This window comes from Pecten maximus, chromosome 7, assembly GCF_902652985.1.
Source record: "Pecten maximus chromosome 7, xPecMax1.1, whole genome shotgun sequence".
Taxonomy (NCBI): Eukaryota; Metazoa; Mollusca; class Bivalvia; order Pectinida; family Pectinidae; genus Pecten; species Pecten maximus.
Genome location: NC_047021.1, coordinates 2020964 through 2042107, shown reverse-complemented (window position 1 = coordinate 2042107; position 21144 = coordinate 2020964). Strand labels below are relative to the sequence as shown.

At 38.2% G+C, this 21144-nt stretch overlaps 1 protein-coding gene across 1 annotated transcript; it reads left to right on the top strand.

Annotated features, from left to right (window-relative positions):
* Positions 1 to 5: 5 nt before the first annotated feature.
* On the top strand, positions 6 to 19566 carry LOC117331300 (transmembrane protein adipocyte-associated 1 homolog). Its single transcript, XM_033889919.1, has 11 exons — positions 6 to 92; positions 1631 to 1901; positions 3437 to 3569; positions 4479 to 4568; positions 5352 to 5424; positions 6531 to 6610; positions 11600 to 11734; positions 11994 to 12054; positions 16941 to 17043; positions 17783 to 17863; positions 18060 to 19566. Exons 2-11 carry the CDS (start codon positions 1672 to 1674, stop codon positions 18325 to 18327), a joined length of 1254 nt encoding a protein of 417 aa, XP_033745810.1. The 5' UTR covers positions 6 to 92; positions 1631 to 1671; the 3' UTR covers positions 18328 to 19566.
* Positions 19567 to 21144: the final 1578 nt, after the last annotated feature.

The window sequence follows — 21144 nt, the reverse complement described above, 5'->3', positions numbered from 1 at the left end:
ATATCCTACTACCGGAAGTGCGAAAAAAGAAAAAGGAGGAAAACGAAAACATTACAAGGAGCAGATCATCGACACTCGAAAGTTAAGATAAGGTGACAGCCAAACGTTTAACAGATTTTAGAACATGTCAAGCAGGGTCTCGAGTTTTGATTTAGGATATCTGACGTTTAATGTAGGCCTAGCACGAACTCGAGATAGGCTGTTAACTTCTAAAAATAGATCACCCCCTCCCCTCTCGCGCGCATCAGTCATGACTACTATTCAAGCGCTTCGGTACAAATGCATCGATACCCTGTCTGTTTGAATTTGATCATTCACTCTTAGCTCTTATATACCCCATAATACAGTAATAAGTTTTACACCGGCAAAAATTACTTCGGTACATTGGGTCCTAATACCTGTAGCAGTGTTTTCTGACTAGTTTTATAAACATATAAGAGTACTAGTACATCTAAATGAGAGTTCAGAACCTTTTTCATTCATGTGTACTCTTATATAATTTTTTTTTTGTAAAACGAGTCCGTCACCTGCGGCAAGCCAAAGTTGAAAAAGTCCTATTTATGGATATCCATAGATAAATCTAAATATCCACAATTAATTCTAATATCGATAATTCTAATCTAAATCCATGCAACGCAGCAGGTCCATACGTTGTGAAACCAAGAATACTAAAATGACTTTCTCTGGAGATTGCTCCAATCCTACTGTAATAGGAAGAAGTAATAAAAAATACCTTGCCCGTGCTGGGCTTCAAAGTAGCATCCTTTCGCTCTCAAGGCAAACATCCCACCACTAGACTAAAGGGAAATTCCTGCTAGCCTAAGCTTGCAAGGTGGACCTTATACTCTCTACTTTTACACTATAAATAATTTTCAGCAAATTATTAAACTCTGGCAAAGTCCCAAAGGGACGTCTGATAGACTTAATTTTTAGCTCACAGTCACTCTCATCTGTCTGTGATACGTTGTCCATCTGAAAACAATCATTGCTATCACTATTTCATGAGTACATGTACCTGAAGGATTTTTCTCAAATTTCATGGATACACATAAATGTAGGTTCCACTTGATCCCTAGTCAGTTGTTGTGAAGAATCAATTTTGAGTGAGATTCATGGAAAACGAAATGGCTGACAGATGGCCATGTAAGCTGATTTGACAGTTATTTCTTCAGAAGTACTCTGTATTTCTGAAACTTAATATGTAGGTTCCTCTTGGTCCTTGCAGTTGTGCCCACTCAATTGTGATATTGATCAGGAAAAACAAAATTTCCTACAAGCAACTGTCTTGTAATTTGAAAATTGATATTTCTGAAACTTGACATGTGTGTCCCCCTTGAGACTGATAAGGAAAACAAAATGGCTTACAGGTGGCCATCTTGGATTTTGACAGTAGCAATTTGTTTTCAATATTTCTCAGAAAGTTCTTCATAGATCTTTCCTAAACTTCATACTGTAGTTGTCGCTTGTTATCAAATGATTATAAAGAGAAAGAAGATCTCAAAGTTCTTTCTAACATGCACTTTCCATTTGAGATCTATATTATAGATTTCTCTTTCATGTATACAGTTGTTTACATTCCTAAGATTCTGCCACATGCATTGAAATAAGTCTTGATTTCTTTTCATTTCAGATGAATCTTGCAGCAGCAGGTTATAAGTGATCCAGAGCTACATGTCGCAAACCGGAGTGACTTTCTTTACACAAAGTCCATTTGTGGGAGGAGCCACATCCCTTCCTGATGTCCTGCAGGGGCCAGTCTTAAGGGTTGCACTGGAGCATGTGGGTGTTACAATGGCCCCCGTAGCTGCGAGGGGAGGAAACAAGAGCATACCAATACCTGATCTTGTAATTTCACGTCCGATTTGTCAAGATATACTATACGATGACATAGCAGACTCAAGGTACGCATAATTCACTTACCTCAACAATTTAATTTACCTGGTAACATTACGAGTTATGTAGGCAGTTTGATATGTCATTCATTGTTTTTATTTCACCAGGCCACTGAGCTTATGGCATGGAGCGGCATCCTTTGTCTGTCATCTGTCTGTCAACCTCTCCTAATAATCACAACTAGTCATGAATGACTGAGTGGATTTTAATCAAATTTGGTCTAAGCATCCTTAGGGGAAGTGGATTTAATTTTGCGTAAATCTAATGGCAGGTCAGGGGCCCAAGGGGTAGGGCCGAATAAGAGAAATAATAGTATAGCAAATTCTTAAAAATCCTTTTTAGGTAACCTGGGACAAAGTCTCAAGTGACCTATTCTAATCACCTTCTGTCCCTCGTCATGCGCTGTCCGTTGTATGTCGTCCGTCGGTAAACAATTTACATTTTCGACTTCTTCTTAAAAACTAAGAAACTAATTTTAATGAAATTTTGCAAAAACCTTCAACAGCCCAAGGTTGACCAAAATTGTGAATGATATAGTCCCCAACCCATAGGGAACTGAGGCTAGGGGTGAGGCCAAAGGTAGTCAGATTGACTGGAATTTCAAATATCTTCGACTCGAGACCCAAATAAGGTAGAATCAAATACCCTTCATAGATAGAAGGGTGTCAGGGTGCTTTACTACAATTGTGAATTCCATGACCCTGGGGTCCCATGTTTGCCCCTGCGGAGGAGGTAAACTTTACTATAGTTTATATAAGGAAATCACATTTTTCACTATCATTTGTTTGATTTCTTTTGAAATTAATTCTAGCTTAGTTAGAGTTAGCAGTTTTGGAAGGCAGTTTGATGGTATGCAAATGTTGGCCTGACTGACCCTAATTATAATATAAGGGGCTGATTGGTGGGGAATCAATTTTGTATCAATGGTGGGTTTAACCCCCCACCCCCCACCAGGGCCTTGGGGGGGGGGGGGGGGGGGGGCTGTTAGAGGAAATTAGAAACGTATCCTTTAAGATCCTTCTTTTGTAGAAATGAAAATATTTGGTCCACATTTAGTCTGCAGTATTCTTGGGTGAAGGGGAACCCATTTTGTATTTATACCTTGGGCCATGCCCTCATGGGGCCTGAGGGGTGGGGCCCAATAGGGGAAACTGAATGTCTGAATGGATTTTAATATTTGGTCTGGTGTATTATTAGGGTAAAGGGGGTCCAATGTATAAATGGATGGTGTGGCTTCCCTGGGGCTAGAGGGGCAGAGCACAATAGAAGAAACAGCAAAAAGCTTAAAAATCCTTTTCTTCTTTAAGAATGACATGATTTGGTCAACATTAATTTGATTTTAATTATTGTTGGGAGAAGCAGCTCAATAAGTTGGACAATTTTTATGGTATAACTTATGTGAGAGTATTTTGCACAGTAGGTATATGCTTTCTTTTAATTAATTCAATCAAAAGAACACATTTTGAAGATATAGTATTAATTGATTGTCTTAGCTTGCAGTACATGTTTGAATTTTTTTGATATCTTGATATTTGACTTTCAGGGTGCGAGTATGGGACCTCATTATCCTGGTACCAAATGCTGTCTTCCTGGTGTTTTTATTAGTGAAACTGAGAAGTGCAGTTTCCAAACTCAGACACACAAACAGTCCAATATTTACAGCATTTTACATGCTGGTAAGAATAACATAACATTCACATTTTGAAGTGATAATTTAAAAACCAGTTTTGAACAGTGTTCCTTGCTTTGAGGTATATACAGTTGGATTACTAATGCTTATAGTTACTGTTTATTGGTCAAAATCTTTTGAAAAAATAGTATTTTTAGCTCACATGGCCAGAAGGGCTGATGAGCTTATTCCATGGTGCAGCGTCCGTCAGGCATCTGTCAACATTTGTTTTAAATTGCTACTTGTCATGAAGTGTTGAATGGATTTTTACCAAATTTGGTCAGAAAGATCCTTAGGGGAAGGGGAACAGATTTTGCATTAATGAAGATTCTGATCCCCAAGGGGCTAGAGGGGAGGGGCCCAATAGGGCAAATAGAGGTAATTCCTTTAAATCGCTACTTGGCATAAAGTTATGAATTGGTTTAAACCCAATTCATGATCAGTTAGAAACATCCTTAGGGGAAGGGGAACAGATTTTGCATAAATGGTGACCCTGACCCCCTTGGGGCCAGAGGGGCTGGGCCCAAAAGGGGAAATAGAAGCAAATCCTTTAAATTGCTTCTCGTCGCAAAGTACTGAATGGATGTGAACCAACTTTAGTCAGAAACATCCTTGGGGGGGGGGGGGGGGGGGGGGGAACATTATTCATTATACATTACAAGGTCATTATTCTATTTTTTAGAAAAAAAACTCATTTTCACTTCATATTATTCCTCAGTCAAAATTCTGACATAAAATTAGTTACAAGCTAATTGCATACTTTTCATTTTAACAAATTAACATCTTTATAAATCATTACCAGTTATAGCTAGCAGGGTCTAGTAGGGGACATGTATTGCTTCAGTAGTACTTGGTGTGCATTGCAAAGGGAGATAACACAGTATGTTTTGAAATCTTTGCCTGGTATATGTTGTAGGTATTTTCGGTGGCAGTCATCAGTGTCCTGAGGTGTATCGTATCTATGACAGTCAACGCCTCTATTCTGGCTGGTGATATTGCAGACAAGGTAGAAATCCTTTTACAGAAAATTTTCTGATTGCAGAAATTTTGAAACTTTTATCAAGAAAGTTATCAAATTGATGATGAATATATAATGTTAGTCAATTTGAATATTCTATATTTATTTTGATTTTAATTAAAAATAAGTTTAATCTCAGCTTATAAAGAACTTATTGAATATGTAGATTTTTGCTGAATGTGTAGATTTTTGCTGAATGTATATAATACATATGCAAGTAAGATAAAAAGAAATCCATATGTAGTTAAAAAATAACTATACAAATTGCATATTCGTTACTTTGTAATCAAAAAGGTACTATTTAATTATATGCTTTATAAAATTTCATCTCATATTAAACAGATGTGCCTCATTGATAGACAGATAACTACTATGATATTTTGCTATAATTATTAAAGATTGGTTTGTGTTAAAGTAATAATACGAAGTACATGACTTAAATTGACTTTTAAAAAGTTGCAGTTTTTGGACAGTTGTACACGATAATGTGACTGTGATGTTTCAGTTTTTGGACAGTTGTACACGATAATGTGACTGTGATGTTGCAGTTTTTGGACAGTTGTACACTATAATGTGATTGTGATGTTGCAATTTTTGTTTGGGACCGTTGTACTCTATAATGTGATTGTGATGCTGCTGACCAAATTCAGTTTTTTTCTGATAATTTTGTATGTTCATATTGGCGATATGGAAGAATAGAATTCTGATGTGAAGATTACAATGATATTTAGATGGTATCTTAGATGTGACAAATCTGTTGACAATCTCTAGGTACTGTGGCTGATCCTGCGTTTCTTCCTACTGGCCACAGAGCTTTCCATTGTGATATTTGGACTGGCCTTTGGTAAGTGTTTTTACTAAAATTGACCATAACAATTTACTAGATGTAGTAAATTTTAATGTTTATTGTTCAGTTTAACTTAATTATATATCAGTGATTAATTGTAATTTTTCTGCCTATGATCATAAAATCATTACATTACTGTGAACAGGATCCATACAGGCCTTGAAAAGGCCTTAAAAACAAGGCGTCACCTTGAAAGGCCTTAAAAATGATGAAATGGCCTTGAAAGGTCTTAATTTTATCTAAGAGACCTTGACTTTGGTGTAACATGCGTTGGATATTATTATAAGTTTCCGTATGAATTCCCTTTGCATTTTCGGTATTGATAGATCAATTACATGAAGAAATTCCAGCATTAGCTACATAATTATACTCTCCCATGTCTGATTATGTCTCGTATATTCAATGTAGTCTAGACATGCTAGGAGTAGACGTATTCCGAGCACCAAATGTAAACGGTAGATCTACACATAGTGGACATATATAGTGTGACAGCATAGTTGGTGTACCGTTACCTGTAGCTTATCAAAGCAGATTAAAAATATAACACGTTGTGTATAGTTTGTAGGTGAATGTGATAGTTCTTTAGAGAATGTACAATGATAAATGTGATGATAAACAGTGTATCTAGGCTTCATCAGCTAGGATAATATGTCAGCAGGCATCTTATTAATAGTTAAAGGTTGTAATGGAAAAGTGGGGAACATAACAGAAACAAAATTAACATATTAAAAAGTGTTTTATTAAAACTTTAAGTCTGTTACAGTTGGATGATAAACCAGAAAAGTGTTTTATTAAAACTTTAAAGTTTTGTTTTCTTTGTTATTTCTGTGTCAACAATTTTTGAAGGCCTTCATGCCAATTTTAACGGCTTTGATTTTATCAGTTTCATAACAATTTAATATTACTGTATGAACCCTACTTTGGATTTGACATTTAAGATGTATTATATGAAGTAATCATTGAGTTCCCAAATGTTTACAGTGAAAATTAAGACACTCTCACTAAAATTATGAATATAATCTGGTTATGTTTTCTATGACAAACGTGAAATATTTAGATGATAACTGTTATTTAATTAAATTATGATATGTTTTGTGTGACAGGTCACCTAGACAGCAAAAGGAGTATCCAGAGAGTACTGGCCGTCACCTCCTGTATAGCTCTACTGTACTCCTGTACACAGGTCAGTATCTACAACACAGTGGTCAGTATTGACTGTCACCTCCTGTATAGCTCTACTGTACTCCTGTACACAGGTCAGTATCTACAACACAGTGGTCAGTATTGACCGTCACCTCCTGTATAGCTCTACTGTACTCCTGTACACAGGTCAGTATCTACAACACAGTGGTCAATATTGACTGTCACCTGTTGTATAACACTACTTTACTCCTGTACACAGGTCAGTATTGACTGTCACCTCCTGTATAACACTACTGTACTCCTGTACACAGGTCAGTATTACCGTCACCTTCTGTATATCTCTACTGTACTCCTGTACACAGGTCAGTATCTACAACACAGTGGTCAGTATTGACCGTCACCTCCTGTATAACAATACTGTACTCCTGTACACAGGTCAGTATTGACCGTCACCTCCTGTATAACACTACTGTACTCCTGTACACAGGTCAGTATTGACTGTCACCTCCTGTATAACACTACTGTACTCCTGTACACAGGTCAGTATTGACTGTCACCTCCTGTATAACACTACTGTACTCCTGTACACAGGTCAGTATCTACAACTCAGTGGTCAGTATTGACTGTCACCTCCTGTTTAGCACTACAGTGTACTCCTGTACACAGGTCAGTATTGACCGTCACCTCCTGTATAACACTACTGTACTCCTGTACACAGGTCAGTATTGACCGTCACCTCCTGTATAACACTACTGTACTCCTGTACACAGGTCAGTATTGACCGTCACCTCCTGTATAACACTACTGTACTCCTGTACACAGGTCAGTATTGACCGTCACCTCCTGTATAACACTACTGTACTCCTGTACACAGGTTAGTATCTACAACACAGTGGTCAGTATTGACCGTCACCTCCTGTATAACACTACTGTACTCCTGTACACAGGTCAGTATCTACAACACAGTGGTCAGTATTGACCGTCACCTCCTGTATAACACTACTGTACTCCTGTACACAGGTCAGTATTGACCGTCACCTCCTGTATAACACTACTGTACTCCTGTACACAGGTTAGTATCTACAACACAGTGGTCAGTATTGACCTCACATCCTGTATAACACTACTGTACTCCTGTACACAGGTCAGTATTGACCGTCACCTCCTGTATAACACTACTGTACTCCTGTACACAGGTTAGTATCTACAACACAGTGGTCAGTATTGACCTCACATCCTGTATAACACTACTGTACTCCTGTACACAGGTCAGTATCTACAACTCAGTGGTCAGTATTGACCGTCACCTCCTGTATAACACTACTGTACTCCTGTACACAGGTCAGTATTGACCGTCACCTCCTGTATAACACTACTGTACTCCTGTACACAGGTTAGTATCTACAACACAGTGGTCAGTATTGACCTCACATCCTGTATAACACTACTGTACTCCTGTACACAGGTCAGTATCTACAACTCAGTGGTCAGTATTGACCGTCACCTCCTGTATAACACTACTGTACTCCTGTACACAGGTCAGTATTGACCGTCACCTCCTGTATAACACTACTGTACTCCTGTACACAGGTCAGTATCTACAACACAGTGGTCAGTATTGACCGTCACCTCCTGTATAGCTCTACTGTACTCCTGTACACAGGTCAGTATTGACCGTCACCTCCTGTATAGCTCTACTGTACTCCTGTACACAGGTCAGTATTGACCGTCACCTCCTGTATAACACTACTAATACTCCTGTACACAGGTCAGTATTGACCATCACCTCCTGTATAACACTACTGTACTCCTGTACACAGGTCAGTATCTACAACACAGTGGTCAGTATTGACCGTCACCTCCTGTATAACACTACTGTACTCCTGTACACAGGTTAGTATTGACCGTCACCTCCTGTATAGCTCTACTATACTCCTGTACACAGGTCAGTATTGACCGTCACCTCCTGTATAGCTCTACTATACTCCTGTACACAGGTCAGTATTGACCGTCACCTCCTGTATAACACTACTGTACTCCTGTACACAGGTCAGTATTGACCGTCACCTCCTGTATAACACTACTGTACTCCTGTACACAGGTCAGTATTGACCGTCACCTCCTGTATAACACTACTGTACTCCTGTACACAGGTCAGTATTGACCGTCACCTCCTGTATAGCTCTACTGTACTCCTGTACACAGGTCAGTATCTACAACACAGTGGTCAGTATTGACTGTCACCTCCTGTATAACACTACTGTACTCCTGTACACAGGTCAGTATCTACAACACAGTGGTCAGTATTGACTGTCACCTCCTGTATAACACTACTGTACTCCTGTACACAGGTCAGTATTGACTGTCACCTCCTGTATAACTCTACTGTACTCCTGTACACAGGTCAGTATTGACTGTCACCTCCTGTATAACTCTACTGTACTCCTGTACACAGGTCAGTATTGACCGTCACCTCCTGTATAACACTACTGTACTCCTGTACACAGGTCAGTATCTACAACACAGTGGTCAGTATTGACTGTCACCTCCTGTATAACACTACTGTACTCCTGTACACAGGTTAGTATTGACTGTCACCTCCTGTATAACTCTACTGTACTCCTGTACACAGGTCAGTATTGACCGTCACCTCCTGTATAACACTACTGTACTCCTGTACACAGGTCAGTATTGACTGTCACCTCCTGTATAACTCTACTGTACTCCTGTACACAGGTCAGTATTGACTGTCACCTCCTGTATAACACTACTGTACTCCTGTACACAGGTCAGTATTGACTGTCACCTCCTGTATAACTCTACTGTACTCCTGTACACAGGTCAGTATTGACTGTCACCTCTGTATAACACTACTGTACTCCTGTACACAGGCTCAGTATGACTGTCACCTCCTGTATAACACTACTGTACTCCTGTACACAGGTCAGTATCTACAACACAGTGGTCAGTATTGACCGTCACCTCCTGTATAACACTACTGTACTCCTGTACACAGGTCAGTATTGACCGTCACCTCCTGTATAACACTACTGTACTCCTGTACACAGGTCAGTATTGACTGTCACCTCCTGTATAACACTACTGTACTCCTGTACACAGGTCAGTATTGACTGTCACCTCCTGTATAACACTACTGTAGCTCCTGTACACAGGTCAGTATTGACCTGTCACCTCCTGTATAACACTACTGTACTCGCTGTACACAGGTCAGTAATCTACAACACAGTGGTTCAGTAATTGACCGTCACTCCTGTATAACAATACTGTAACTCCTGGTACACAGGTCAGTATTGACCGTCACCTCCTGTAATAACACTACTGTACTCCTGTACACAGGTCAGTATTGACTGGTTCACCTCCTGTATAACACTAACTGTACTCCTGTACACAGTCAGTATTGACCGTCACCTCCTGATAAACACTACTGTACTCCTGTACACAGGTCAGTAATCTACAAACACAGTGGTCAGTATTGACCGTCACCCTCCTGAATAGCCTACTGGTAGCTCGCTGTACACGGGTCAGTATTGACCGTCACCTCCTGTATAACACTACTGTACTTCTGTACACAGGTCAGTATTGACCGTCACCTCCTGGTATACACTACTGTACTCCTGTACACAGGTCAGTATTGACCGTCACCTCCTGTATAACACTACTGTACTCCTGTACACAGGTCAGTATTGACCGTCACCTCCTGTATAACACTACTGTACTCCTGTACACAGGTCAGTATTGACCGTCACCTCCTGTATAACACTACTGTACTCCTGTACACAGGTCAGTATCTACAACACAGTGGTCAGTATTGACCGTCACCTCCTGTATAGCTCTACTGTACTCCTGTACACAGGTCAGTATTGACCGTCACCTCCTGTATAACACTACTGTACTCCTGTACACAGGTCAGTATTGACCGTCACCTCCTGTATAACACTACTGTACTCCTGTACACAGGTCAGTATTGACCGTCACCTCCTGTATAACACTACTGTACTCCTGTACACAGGTCAGTATCTACAACACAGTGGTCAGTATTGACCATCACCTCCTGTATAGCTATAGCTCTACTGTACTCCTGTACACAGGTCAGTATCTACAATACAGTGGTCAGTATTGACCATCACCTCCTATATAGCTCTACTGTACTCCTGTACACAGGTCAGTATTGACTGTCACCTCCTGTATAACACTACTGTACTCCTGTACACAGGTTAGTATCTACAACACAGTGGTCAGTATTGACCGTCACCTCCTGTATAACACTACTGTACTCCTGTACACAGGTCAGTATTGACCGTCACCTCCTGTATAACACTACTGTACTCCTGTACACAGGTCAGTATCTACAACACAGTGGTCAGTATTGACCGCCACCTCCTGTATAACACTACTGTACTCCTGTACACAGGTCAGTATTGACTGTCACCTCCTGTATAACACTACTGTACTCCTGTACACAGGTCAGTATTGACCGTCACCTCCTGTATAGCTCTACTGTACTCCTGTACACAGGTTAGTATCTACAACACAGTGGTCAGTATTGACCTCACATCCTGTTAAGCACTTTTTGTTGTATTTTTGGGCTATAAACCTTAGATTTTAATTGATATAAAGTTGTTATTGTTCCTCCTATTGACTTGCCAATTTTGGGGGTAAAAATGTCATGTTTAGGTGAGTTTCTGAGAATTTTTGTTTGCAAAATTTGATTTTTTTTTTTTTTTTTGCAATGCATCAAGATTTCCATAAAGATTTATGTCTTTAATGTATACAGGGTGTGCCCATACTATCACATGCAGGTTTTGTTTTTATAGTTTTTGGAAATAATACTGAATTTTTGAATTAGCAAACTTAAAAACTTATTCGATTGACAAAGCGGGACAGGTGATACATGTAATAATGTATTATTCTTGTAATTTGATGAGAATGACCACATGGCTACTGATAGGAAGTGAACAAATCCAGTTTACATAATAGATAAGTGATAATGATTGATTACTGTTTACAGGGCACATTGGAGTTTACCTACCCAGACCCAAACTTCCAGGTGAAGCAGAGTCCCAACAGTACAATACAGGACTACGACATATTTGGTCATGGTGGCATGATATTCTGGCTCACGAGCTCCCTCTTCTTCTTTTTGGTTAGTACGATCAACACTATCCAACGTTATATTAACTCCCTCTTGTATGTATTGCATATATTGTATTAAAGCGCTGTTTAATGCTCCCCCTTCCCCCAAAGATAGTATTGTATAATTTTATCCAGGCTTTTCATCCATAGAAAGTGAACATCTGAACATTACTGATTCACATTTACATTCTGAAGAGATTAAATAAGATAAAAGTGATATTCTGTAACATTATGTACATATTTACATCTGTATGTATTGATATTTACAGGTGTACACAGTGATATTTGTCTTACCATGGACAAGTCTGAGAGAAAAGCTGGCTCTTCCACGTAAGTCCTCAGAGTTACTAGTAGACATGTGCGTCCTAAGAGTTACCAGTAGACACGTACGTCCTAAGAGTTACTAGTAGACATGTAAGTCCTAAGAGTTACCAGTAGACATATAAGTCCTCAGAGTTACTAGTAGACACGTAAGTCCTAAGAGTTACCAGTAGACATATAAGTCCTAAGAGTTACTAGTAGACACGTAAGTCCTAAGAGTAACCAGTAGACACGTAAGTCCTAAGAGTTACTAGTAGACACGTAAGTCCTAAGAGTTACCAGTAGACACGTAAGTCCTAAGAGTTACTAGTAGACATGTAAGTCCTAAGAGTTACTAGTAGACACGTAAGTCCTAAGAGTTACTAGTAGACCTGTAAGTCCTAAGAGTTACTAGTAGACATGTAAGTCCTAAGAGTAACCAGTAGACACGTAAGTCCTAAGAGTTACTAGTAGACATGTAAGTCCTAAGAGTTACCAGTAGACACGTAAGTCCTAAGAGTTACTAGTAGACAGGTAAGTCCTAAGAGTTACTAGTAGACATGTAAGTCCTAAGAGTTACTAGTAGACAGGTAAGTCCTAAGAGTTACTAGTAGAAACGTAAGTTCTAAGAGTTACTAGTAGACACACAGGTCCTAAGAGTTACTAGTAGACACACAGGTCCTAAGAGTTACTAGTAGACACGTAAGTCCTAAGAGTTACCAGTAGACACACAGGTCCTAAGAGTTACTAGTAGACACGTAAGTCCTAAGAGTTACTAGTAGACACGTAAGTCCTAAGAGTTACCAGTAGACACGTAAGTCCTTAGAGTTACTAGTAGACATGTAAGTCCTAAGAGTTACCAGTAGACACGTAAGTCCTAAGAGTTACTAGTAGACATGTAAGTCCTAAGAGTTACTAGTAGACACGTAAGTCCTAAGAGTTACCAGTAGACACACAGGTCCTAAGAGTTACTAGTAGACACGTAAGTCCTAAGAGTTACTAGTAGACATGTAAGTCCTAAGAGTTGCTAGTAGACATGTAAGTCCTTAGAGTTACTAGTAGACACGTAAGTCCTAAGAGTTACTAGTAGACACGTAAGTCCTAAGAGTTACCAGTAGACATGTAAGTCCTAAGAGTTACCAGTAGACATGTAAGTCCTAAGAGTTACTAGTAGACATGTAAGTCCTAAGAGTTACTAGTAGACATGTAAGTCCTAAGAGTTACTAGTAGACACGTAAGTCCTAAGAGTTACTAGTAGACACACAAGTCCTAAGAGTTACCAGTAGACACGTAAGTCCTAAGATTTACTAGTAGACATGTAAGTCCTAAGAGTTACTAGTAGACATGTAAGTCCTAAGAGTTACTAGTAGACATGTAAGTCCTAAGAGTAACTAGTAGACACGTAAGTCCTAAGAGTTACTAGTAGACATGTAAGTCCTAAGAGTTACTAGTAGACACACAAGTCCTAAGAGTTACTAGTAGACACGTAAGTCCTAAGAGTTACCAGTAGACACGTAAGTCTTAAGAGTTACTAGTAGACACGTAAGTCCTAAGAGTTACTAGTAGACATGTAAGTCCTAAGAGTTACTAGTAGACACGTAAGTCCTAAGAGTTACCAGTAGACACATAAGTCCTAAGAGTTACTAGTAGACACGTAAGTCCCAAGAGTTACTAGTAGACACACAAGTCCTAAGAGTTACTAGTAGACACACAAGTCCTAAGAGTTACTAGTAGACATGTAAGACCTAAGAGTTACTAGTAGACACGTAAGACCTAAGAGTTACTAGTAGACACATGAGTCCTAAGAGTTATTAGTAGACACATGAGTCCTAAGAGTTACTAGTAGACACGTAAGACCTAAGAGTTACTAGTAGACACATAAGTCCTAAGAGTTACTAGTAGACACATGAGTCCTAAGAGTTACCAGTAGACATGTAAGTCCTAAGAGTTACTAGTAGACATGTAAGTCCTAAGAGTTACTAGTAGACATGTAAGTCCTAAGAGTTACTAGTAGACATGTAAGTCCTAAGAGTTACTAGTAGACATGTAAGTCCTAAGAGTTACTAGTAGACACGTTAGTCCTAAGTGTTACTAGTAGACACACAAGTCCTAAGAGTTACTAGTAGACACGTAAGTCCTAAGAGTTACCAGTAGACACGTAAGTCCTAAGAGTTACTAGTAGACACGTAAGTCCTAAGAGTTACTAGTAGACACGTAAGTCCTAAGAGTTTCTAGTAGACACGTAAGTCCTAAGAGTTATCAGTAGACACGTAAGTCTTAAGAGTTACTAGTAGACACGTAAGTACCAAGAGTTACTAGTAGACATGTAAGTCCTAAGAGTTACTAGTAGACATGTAAGTCCTAAGAGTTTCTAGTAGACATGTAAGTCCTAAGAGTTACCAGTAGACACGTAAGTCTTAAGAGTTACTAGTAGACATGTAAGTCCTAAGAGTTACCAGTAGAAACGTAAGTCCTAAGAGTTACCAGTAGACACGTAAGTCCTAAGAGTTACTAGTAGACACGTAAGTCCTAAGAGTTACTAGTAGACATGTAAGTCCTAAGAGTTACTAGTAGACATGTAAGTCCTAAGAGTTACCAATAGACATGTAAGTCCTAAGAGTTACTAGTAGACACACAAGTCCTAAGAGTTACTAGTAGACACGTAAGTCCCAAGAGTTACTAGTAGACACACAAGTCCTAAGAGTTACTAGTAGACACACAAGTCCTAAGAGTTACTAGTAGACATGTAAGACCTAAGAGTTACTAGTAGACACGTAAGACCTAAGAGTTACTAGTAGACACATGAGTCCTAAGAGTTACTAGTAGACACATGAGTCCTAAGAGTTACTAGTAGACACGTAAGACCTAAGAGTTACTAGTAGACACATAAGTCCTAAGAGTTACTAGTAGACACATGAGTCCTAAGAGTTACCAGTAGACATGTAAGTCCTAAGAGTTACTAGTAGACATGTAAGTCCTAAGAGTTACTAGTAGACATGTAAGTCCTAAGAGTTACTAGTAGACATGTAAGTCCTAAGAGTTACTAGTAGACATGTAAGTCCTAAGAGTTACTAGTAGACACGTTAGTCCTAAGTGTTACTAGTAGACACACAAGTCCTAAGAGTTACTAGTAGACACGTAAGTCCTAAGATTTACCAGTAGACACGTAAGTCCTAAGAGTTACTAGTAGACACGTAAGTCCTAAGAGTTACTAGTAGACACGTAAGTCCTAAGAGTTTCTAGTAGACACGTAAGTCCTAAGAGTTATCAGTAGACACGTAAGTCTTAAGAGTTACTAGTAGACACGTAAGTACCAAGAGTTACTAGTAGACATGTAAGTCCTAAGAGTTACTAGTAGACATGTAAGTCCTAAGAGTTTCTAGTAGACATGTAAGTCCTAAGAGTTACCAGTAGACACGTAAGTCTTAAGAGTTACTAGTAGACATGTAAGTCCTAAGAGTTACCAGTAGAAACGTAAGTCCTAAGAGTTACTAGTAGACATGTAAGTCCTAAGAGTTACTAGTAGACATGTAAGTCCTAAGAGTTACTAGTAGACACGTTAGTCCTAAGTGTTACTAGTAGACACACAAGTCCTAAGAGTTACTAGTAGACACGTAAGTCCTAAGATTTACCAGTAGACACGTAAGTCCTAAGAGTTACTAGTAGACACGTAAGTCCTAAGAGTTACTAGTAGACACGTAAGTCCTAAGAGTTTCTAGTAGACACGTAAGTCCTAAGAGTTATCAGTAGACACGTAAGTCTTAAGAGTTACTAGTAGACACGTAAGTACCAAGAGTTACTAGTAGACATGTAAGTCCTAAGAGTTACTAGTAGACATGTAAGTCCTAAGAGTTTCTAGTAGACATGTAAGTCCTAAGAGTTACCAGTAGACACGTAAGTCTTAAGAGTTACTAGTAGACATGTAAGTCCTAAGAGTTACCAGTAGAAATGTAAGTCCTAAGAGTTACCAGTAGACACGTAAGTCCTAAGAGTTACTAGTAGACACGTAAGTCCTAAGAGTTACTAGTAGACACGTAAGTCCTAAGAGTTACTAGTAGACATGTAAGTCCTAAGAGTTACCAATAGACATGTAAGTCCTAAGAGTTACTAGTAGACACACAAGTCCTAAGAGTTACTAGTAGACACGTAAGTCCTAAGAGTTACCAGTAGACACACAAGTCCTAAGAGTTACTAGTAGATATGTAATTCCTAAGAGTTACCAGTAGACACACAACATTATTTACTATACCTAACTGTACTGTCTATTACAGACAAGAGATTGGTCTGTAGGTATGCAGTGTCCTGACTATAACAAATATTACTGTCTGTTACAGACAAGAGATTGGTCTGTAGGTATGCAGTGTCCTGACTATATCAAATATTACTGTCTGTTACAGACAAGAGATTGGTCTGTAGGTATGCAGTGTCCTGACTAATATTACTGTCTGTTACAGACAAGGAATTGGTCTGTAGGTATGTAGTGTCCTGACTAATATTACTGTCTGTTACAGACAAGGAATTGGTCTGTAGGTATGTAGTGTCCTGACTAATATTACTGTCTGTTACAGACAAGGAATTGGTCTGTAGGTATGTAGTGTCCTGACTAATATTACTGTCTGTTACAGACAAGGAATTGGTCTGTAGGTATGTAGTGTCCTGACTAATATTACTGTCTGTTACAGACAAGAGATTGGTCTGTAGGTATGTAGTGTCCTGACTAATATTACTGTCTATTACAGCCAAGAGATTGGTCTGTAGGTATGCAGTGTCCTGACTATAACAAATATTACTGTCTGTTACAGACAAGAGATTGGTCTGTAGGTATGCAGTGTCCTGACTAATATTACTGTCTGTTACAGACAAGAGATTTGTCTGTAGGTATGTAGTGTCCTGACTAATATTACTGTCTGTTACAGCCAAGAGATCATTCTATAGGTATGCTGCTTTCCTGGCTGCCCTGAATGCTGCCCAGGCTGTGGGCAGTGCCCTGATCTACAGTTCCATACAAAACGGAATGTGGTGAGTATGGAAGATGACATTTGATGGACAAATTTAGGAAATGAAAACAGAGAGTGTATTTGTCTGTAGTTCTCATTGCTTTCCCAGGCAGTTAATATGCATTTTTCCCATTCATCATGTTTTCATAATTAATTTTTCATTGTTTGTGCTCAGAATGAGGCTTTCTTGTTGGTTGTGATATTTTTTTCATACCTGTATGGAAAAAAATCATCTGAAAATGGCGCGAAAAAATGTGACAGCCTTTGACATTGTGTATTGATTCATGAAAAAGAATTCCTTGTTTTAATTTTGAAAGTCAATTTTTAAAAGTGTTGATGTCAAAACTATTTGTTTGCAAACTTTTGTAAGAATCCACTATGCGGATTTCATAGAGTTTTCAAAAAAAAAAAAAAATTCATACCCCAATGATGCTTCAAGAAATTGACATTAATGCTTAATTACTATAATTTAATAGAAGTGCTGTGTATTGTAGTTGATAAAAATAATGAAATAACCAAACAATGACATGATTATTATTATATAGTATAAAGCTGATTATACTTGTAGTATTGTATTGGGAAATTCTCTATTTAATATCAGAAATGTAATTGTAGAGTAATGATTTAACGTTTTTTGTTCAGAACCATAAATCGAGGTCATCTGATTTAATTGACGATGTGTTAAATATCAGTCCTCTATCTATTTTTGTTTAAACTACAGTGTTGTAGCCATTTATAGAACACAATTGTTGTTTTTTCAGTGTGGTGGACATCACAACCTATATTTATTTTACTTCTTTTGCACCTGTGGTATATCTTGTGTTTCTGAGAAAATTTTTCAGGTAAGCTTTCCCACTGCTGTATATATATCTATTTTCAGAAAATAAAACCTTATGGTAAAATATCTGTCTGTAAATAAATAATGCTGATAACTTGACTGTTTTTATATAAATTAATTGCTAAAGCATTACTTCTGTGTAAGAGTTTGAATCTAAGACAACAAAAAATATTAAAAAAAACTTTGAAATTCTGTTTTAGAATGTCGCAGCCAAGCATCCTTTTCTCGTACAAGAACCAGGTGGACGACGCCCCTGAGGAGGACACTGTAAGTATGCCCTACCAGGCAACAGCCAGGATGGACGACTCCGACAGCATCGCAGGAAGTTACGATAGTACTCACTTTGACCGTAATGCACACTTCCAGAAAATACTTCTCCCTAATGGGGCTGGGTCTGTGAATGTTGTGGAGGTTGATGTCAACCCGAACATGGACTCCTCATCAGAATTCTACCAAGGATCTGCCTAAATCCTCAAAATCAAAATCTTACCAGAGTGCTTATTCGTAAAGTAGGGAAACAAATTATATAAGAAATTGTTGTGCTTCTTGATTATTGACAAAACTTTTATCAGTTTCCTGATATGTGTTGCCAAGAAATGTTGCATTGGCATTTCTGTAATAGGCTACAAGACTGGATTATTTGTTCTGTGCAGCACGTCCAGTTAAGCTACCTTGTGATATTGATCAGAAATATGAATGGAACTGAAAGTGCAGAACGACTGAAAGTGGTGGAAGACTGAAAGTACTGGACGACTGAATTATTTGTTGATTTGATTTTGTCTTAAGTTTGTACAATGTTTTTGTTATTGATGTCCTAGTTAAATACAAGTGGGAATAATTGTATACAAAGAGATGGTTGTATTATAATATACACAGACAAGAGTTAATAGTAATATCTCCAGGTCAAAGTCTGTTATTGTTAATCTACACAGCTATAAGAAGTTTCATTTATAATGTTATTTCTCACCACAAGACAGTCTGTCCATCTGTTTACTCATCAGGTACCATGATGGAATCTGCTCTGTTCCGTTTTTACACTTTATTTGAGGTATGCTTTCTTTCTAAAATTCCTTAGTTTAGAGATACAGAATCTCATAATTGTCAGTTTTCAAGCATTTAGGTCAAGATATAGGGAAGAATTTTAATAATATTTTAGTGAAGTTTGTGGTTCGAATATAAAGTTTCCATTCAAAATGGTTCAAATATCGATCAATAAGTTTCATTTCAGAAGTAAATCTAAAGGTATTATTTCCCGTTTATATAGTCTCAGTGAAGATAGATGTAGAAAAGCTCTGAAGAATAAGAAGATTATCTGTTAAAACCAAGGCAAATCCAAGTGCTGTCTTTTAACAATTGGACATTTTGGCTTAGTTCTTTAAACTTGTAAGAATGACTTTCAAAAGAATGCATTTATTTGAGTTTGTAAACATTACCTACCTTTGACTGACAGTGCTATAAGGAATAGCTGGTGTATTAGAAGTTAGTATTATGGTGCAATAATCTGGATATCGAGACTGTATAACGATTCTAGTCATCATGTCAGTACCTTATATGCTATTATTTATTTGATAAGGACAAGTGTAGATATTATCTGACATGTGAGATGTTTCATTTTTGCCTTGTGTAAATTTTGCGATAAGCAATGTACTTTATTTCTTTACAATATTTCAGTAATTAGATGAAATAAAATCAAGATTCTTCATAAAATTGATTGGATTTTCTGTCACATTTCAGCACTTTGGGGAAAAAAGTTTTATTTATCTGTAGTTATCAATTTTTCATAGTTGTATACTTAGAATACATTTTTTCAGTTTTCCTATCGGAAAGACCAATGAAAGTTCATTGTTAAATTAATACAGATACACTGTTTAAAAATCATGACTATTTTAAGTAATTTCCATTGCATAAATATTAAATTGATTGCTAATTATTCGTTATCTGAAACAAAACACTTGATGGTCGACTTATGCTTCAATGTCCCTTTTAGTGTTCCCAGGAGTTTAAACCATGTCAATTAGGTGTCATGTGCTCTCTTTATACGGTTTACCTTGCAAATATTTTCCAACCTTTTACAGTATTCTGCAAACCATGAAGATTATTACACCTTTCGTTTGTATTTCATTGAAGGCAAAGCTATTCTTTAGCAGATTTTAGGTTCTTTAATTCACTTGTAGATGCTGGAGTTAATTGCAGCTGTACACCGTAAGCCATTCTGTCAATACCAGAGTTAATTGTGGCTGTACATCGTAAGCCATTCTGTCAATACCAGAGTTAATTGCAGCTGTACACAGTAAGCCATTCTGTCAATACCAGAGTTAATTGCAGCTGTACACAGTAAGCCATTCTGTCAATACCAGAGTTAATTGTGGCTGTACATCGTAAGCCATTCTGTCAATACCAGAGTCAATTGTGGCTGTACATCGTAAGCCATTCTGTCAATACCAGAGTTAATTGTGGTTGTACACCGTAAGCCATTCTGTCAATACCAGAGTTAATTGTGGCTGTACATCGTAAGCCATTCTGTCAATACCAGAGTTAATTGCAGCTGTACACAGTAAGCCATTCTGTCAATACCAGAGTTAATTGTGGCTGTACATCGTAAGCCATTCTGTCAATACCAGAGTTAATTGCAGCTGTACATCGTAAGCCATTCTGTCAATACCAGAGTTAATTGTGGCTGTACATCGTAAGCCATTCTGTCAATACCAGAGTTAATTGCAGCTGTACATCGTAAGCCATTCTGTCAATACCAGAGTTAATTGTGGCTGTACATTGTAAGCCATTCTGTCAATACCAGAGTTAATTGTGGCTGTACATCGTAAGCCATTCTGTCAATACCAGAGTTAATTGTGGCTGTACATTGTAAGCCATTCTGTCAATACCAGAGTTAATTGCAGCTGTACACAGTAAGCCATTCTGTCAATACCAGAGTTAATTGCAGCTGTACACAGTAAGCCATTCTGTCAATACCAGAGTTAATTGTGGCTGTACATCGTAAGCCATTCTGTCAATACCAGAGTTAATTGTGGCTGTACATCGTAAGCCATTCTGTCAATACCAGAGTTAATTGTGGCTGTACATCGTCAGCCATTCTGTCAATACCAGAGTTAATCCAGCTGTACACCGTAAGCCATTCTGTCAATACCAGAGTTAATTGTGGCTGTACACAGTAAGCCATTCTGTCAATACCAGAGTTAATTGTGGCTGTACACCGTAAGCCATTCTGTCAATAGCAGAGTTAATGCCCTTTGTATTGAAGACACCAATCGTCTGTAGATACATGTG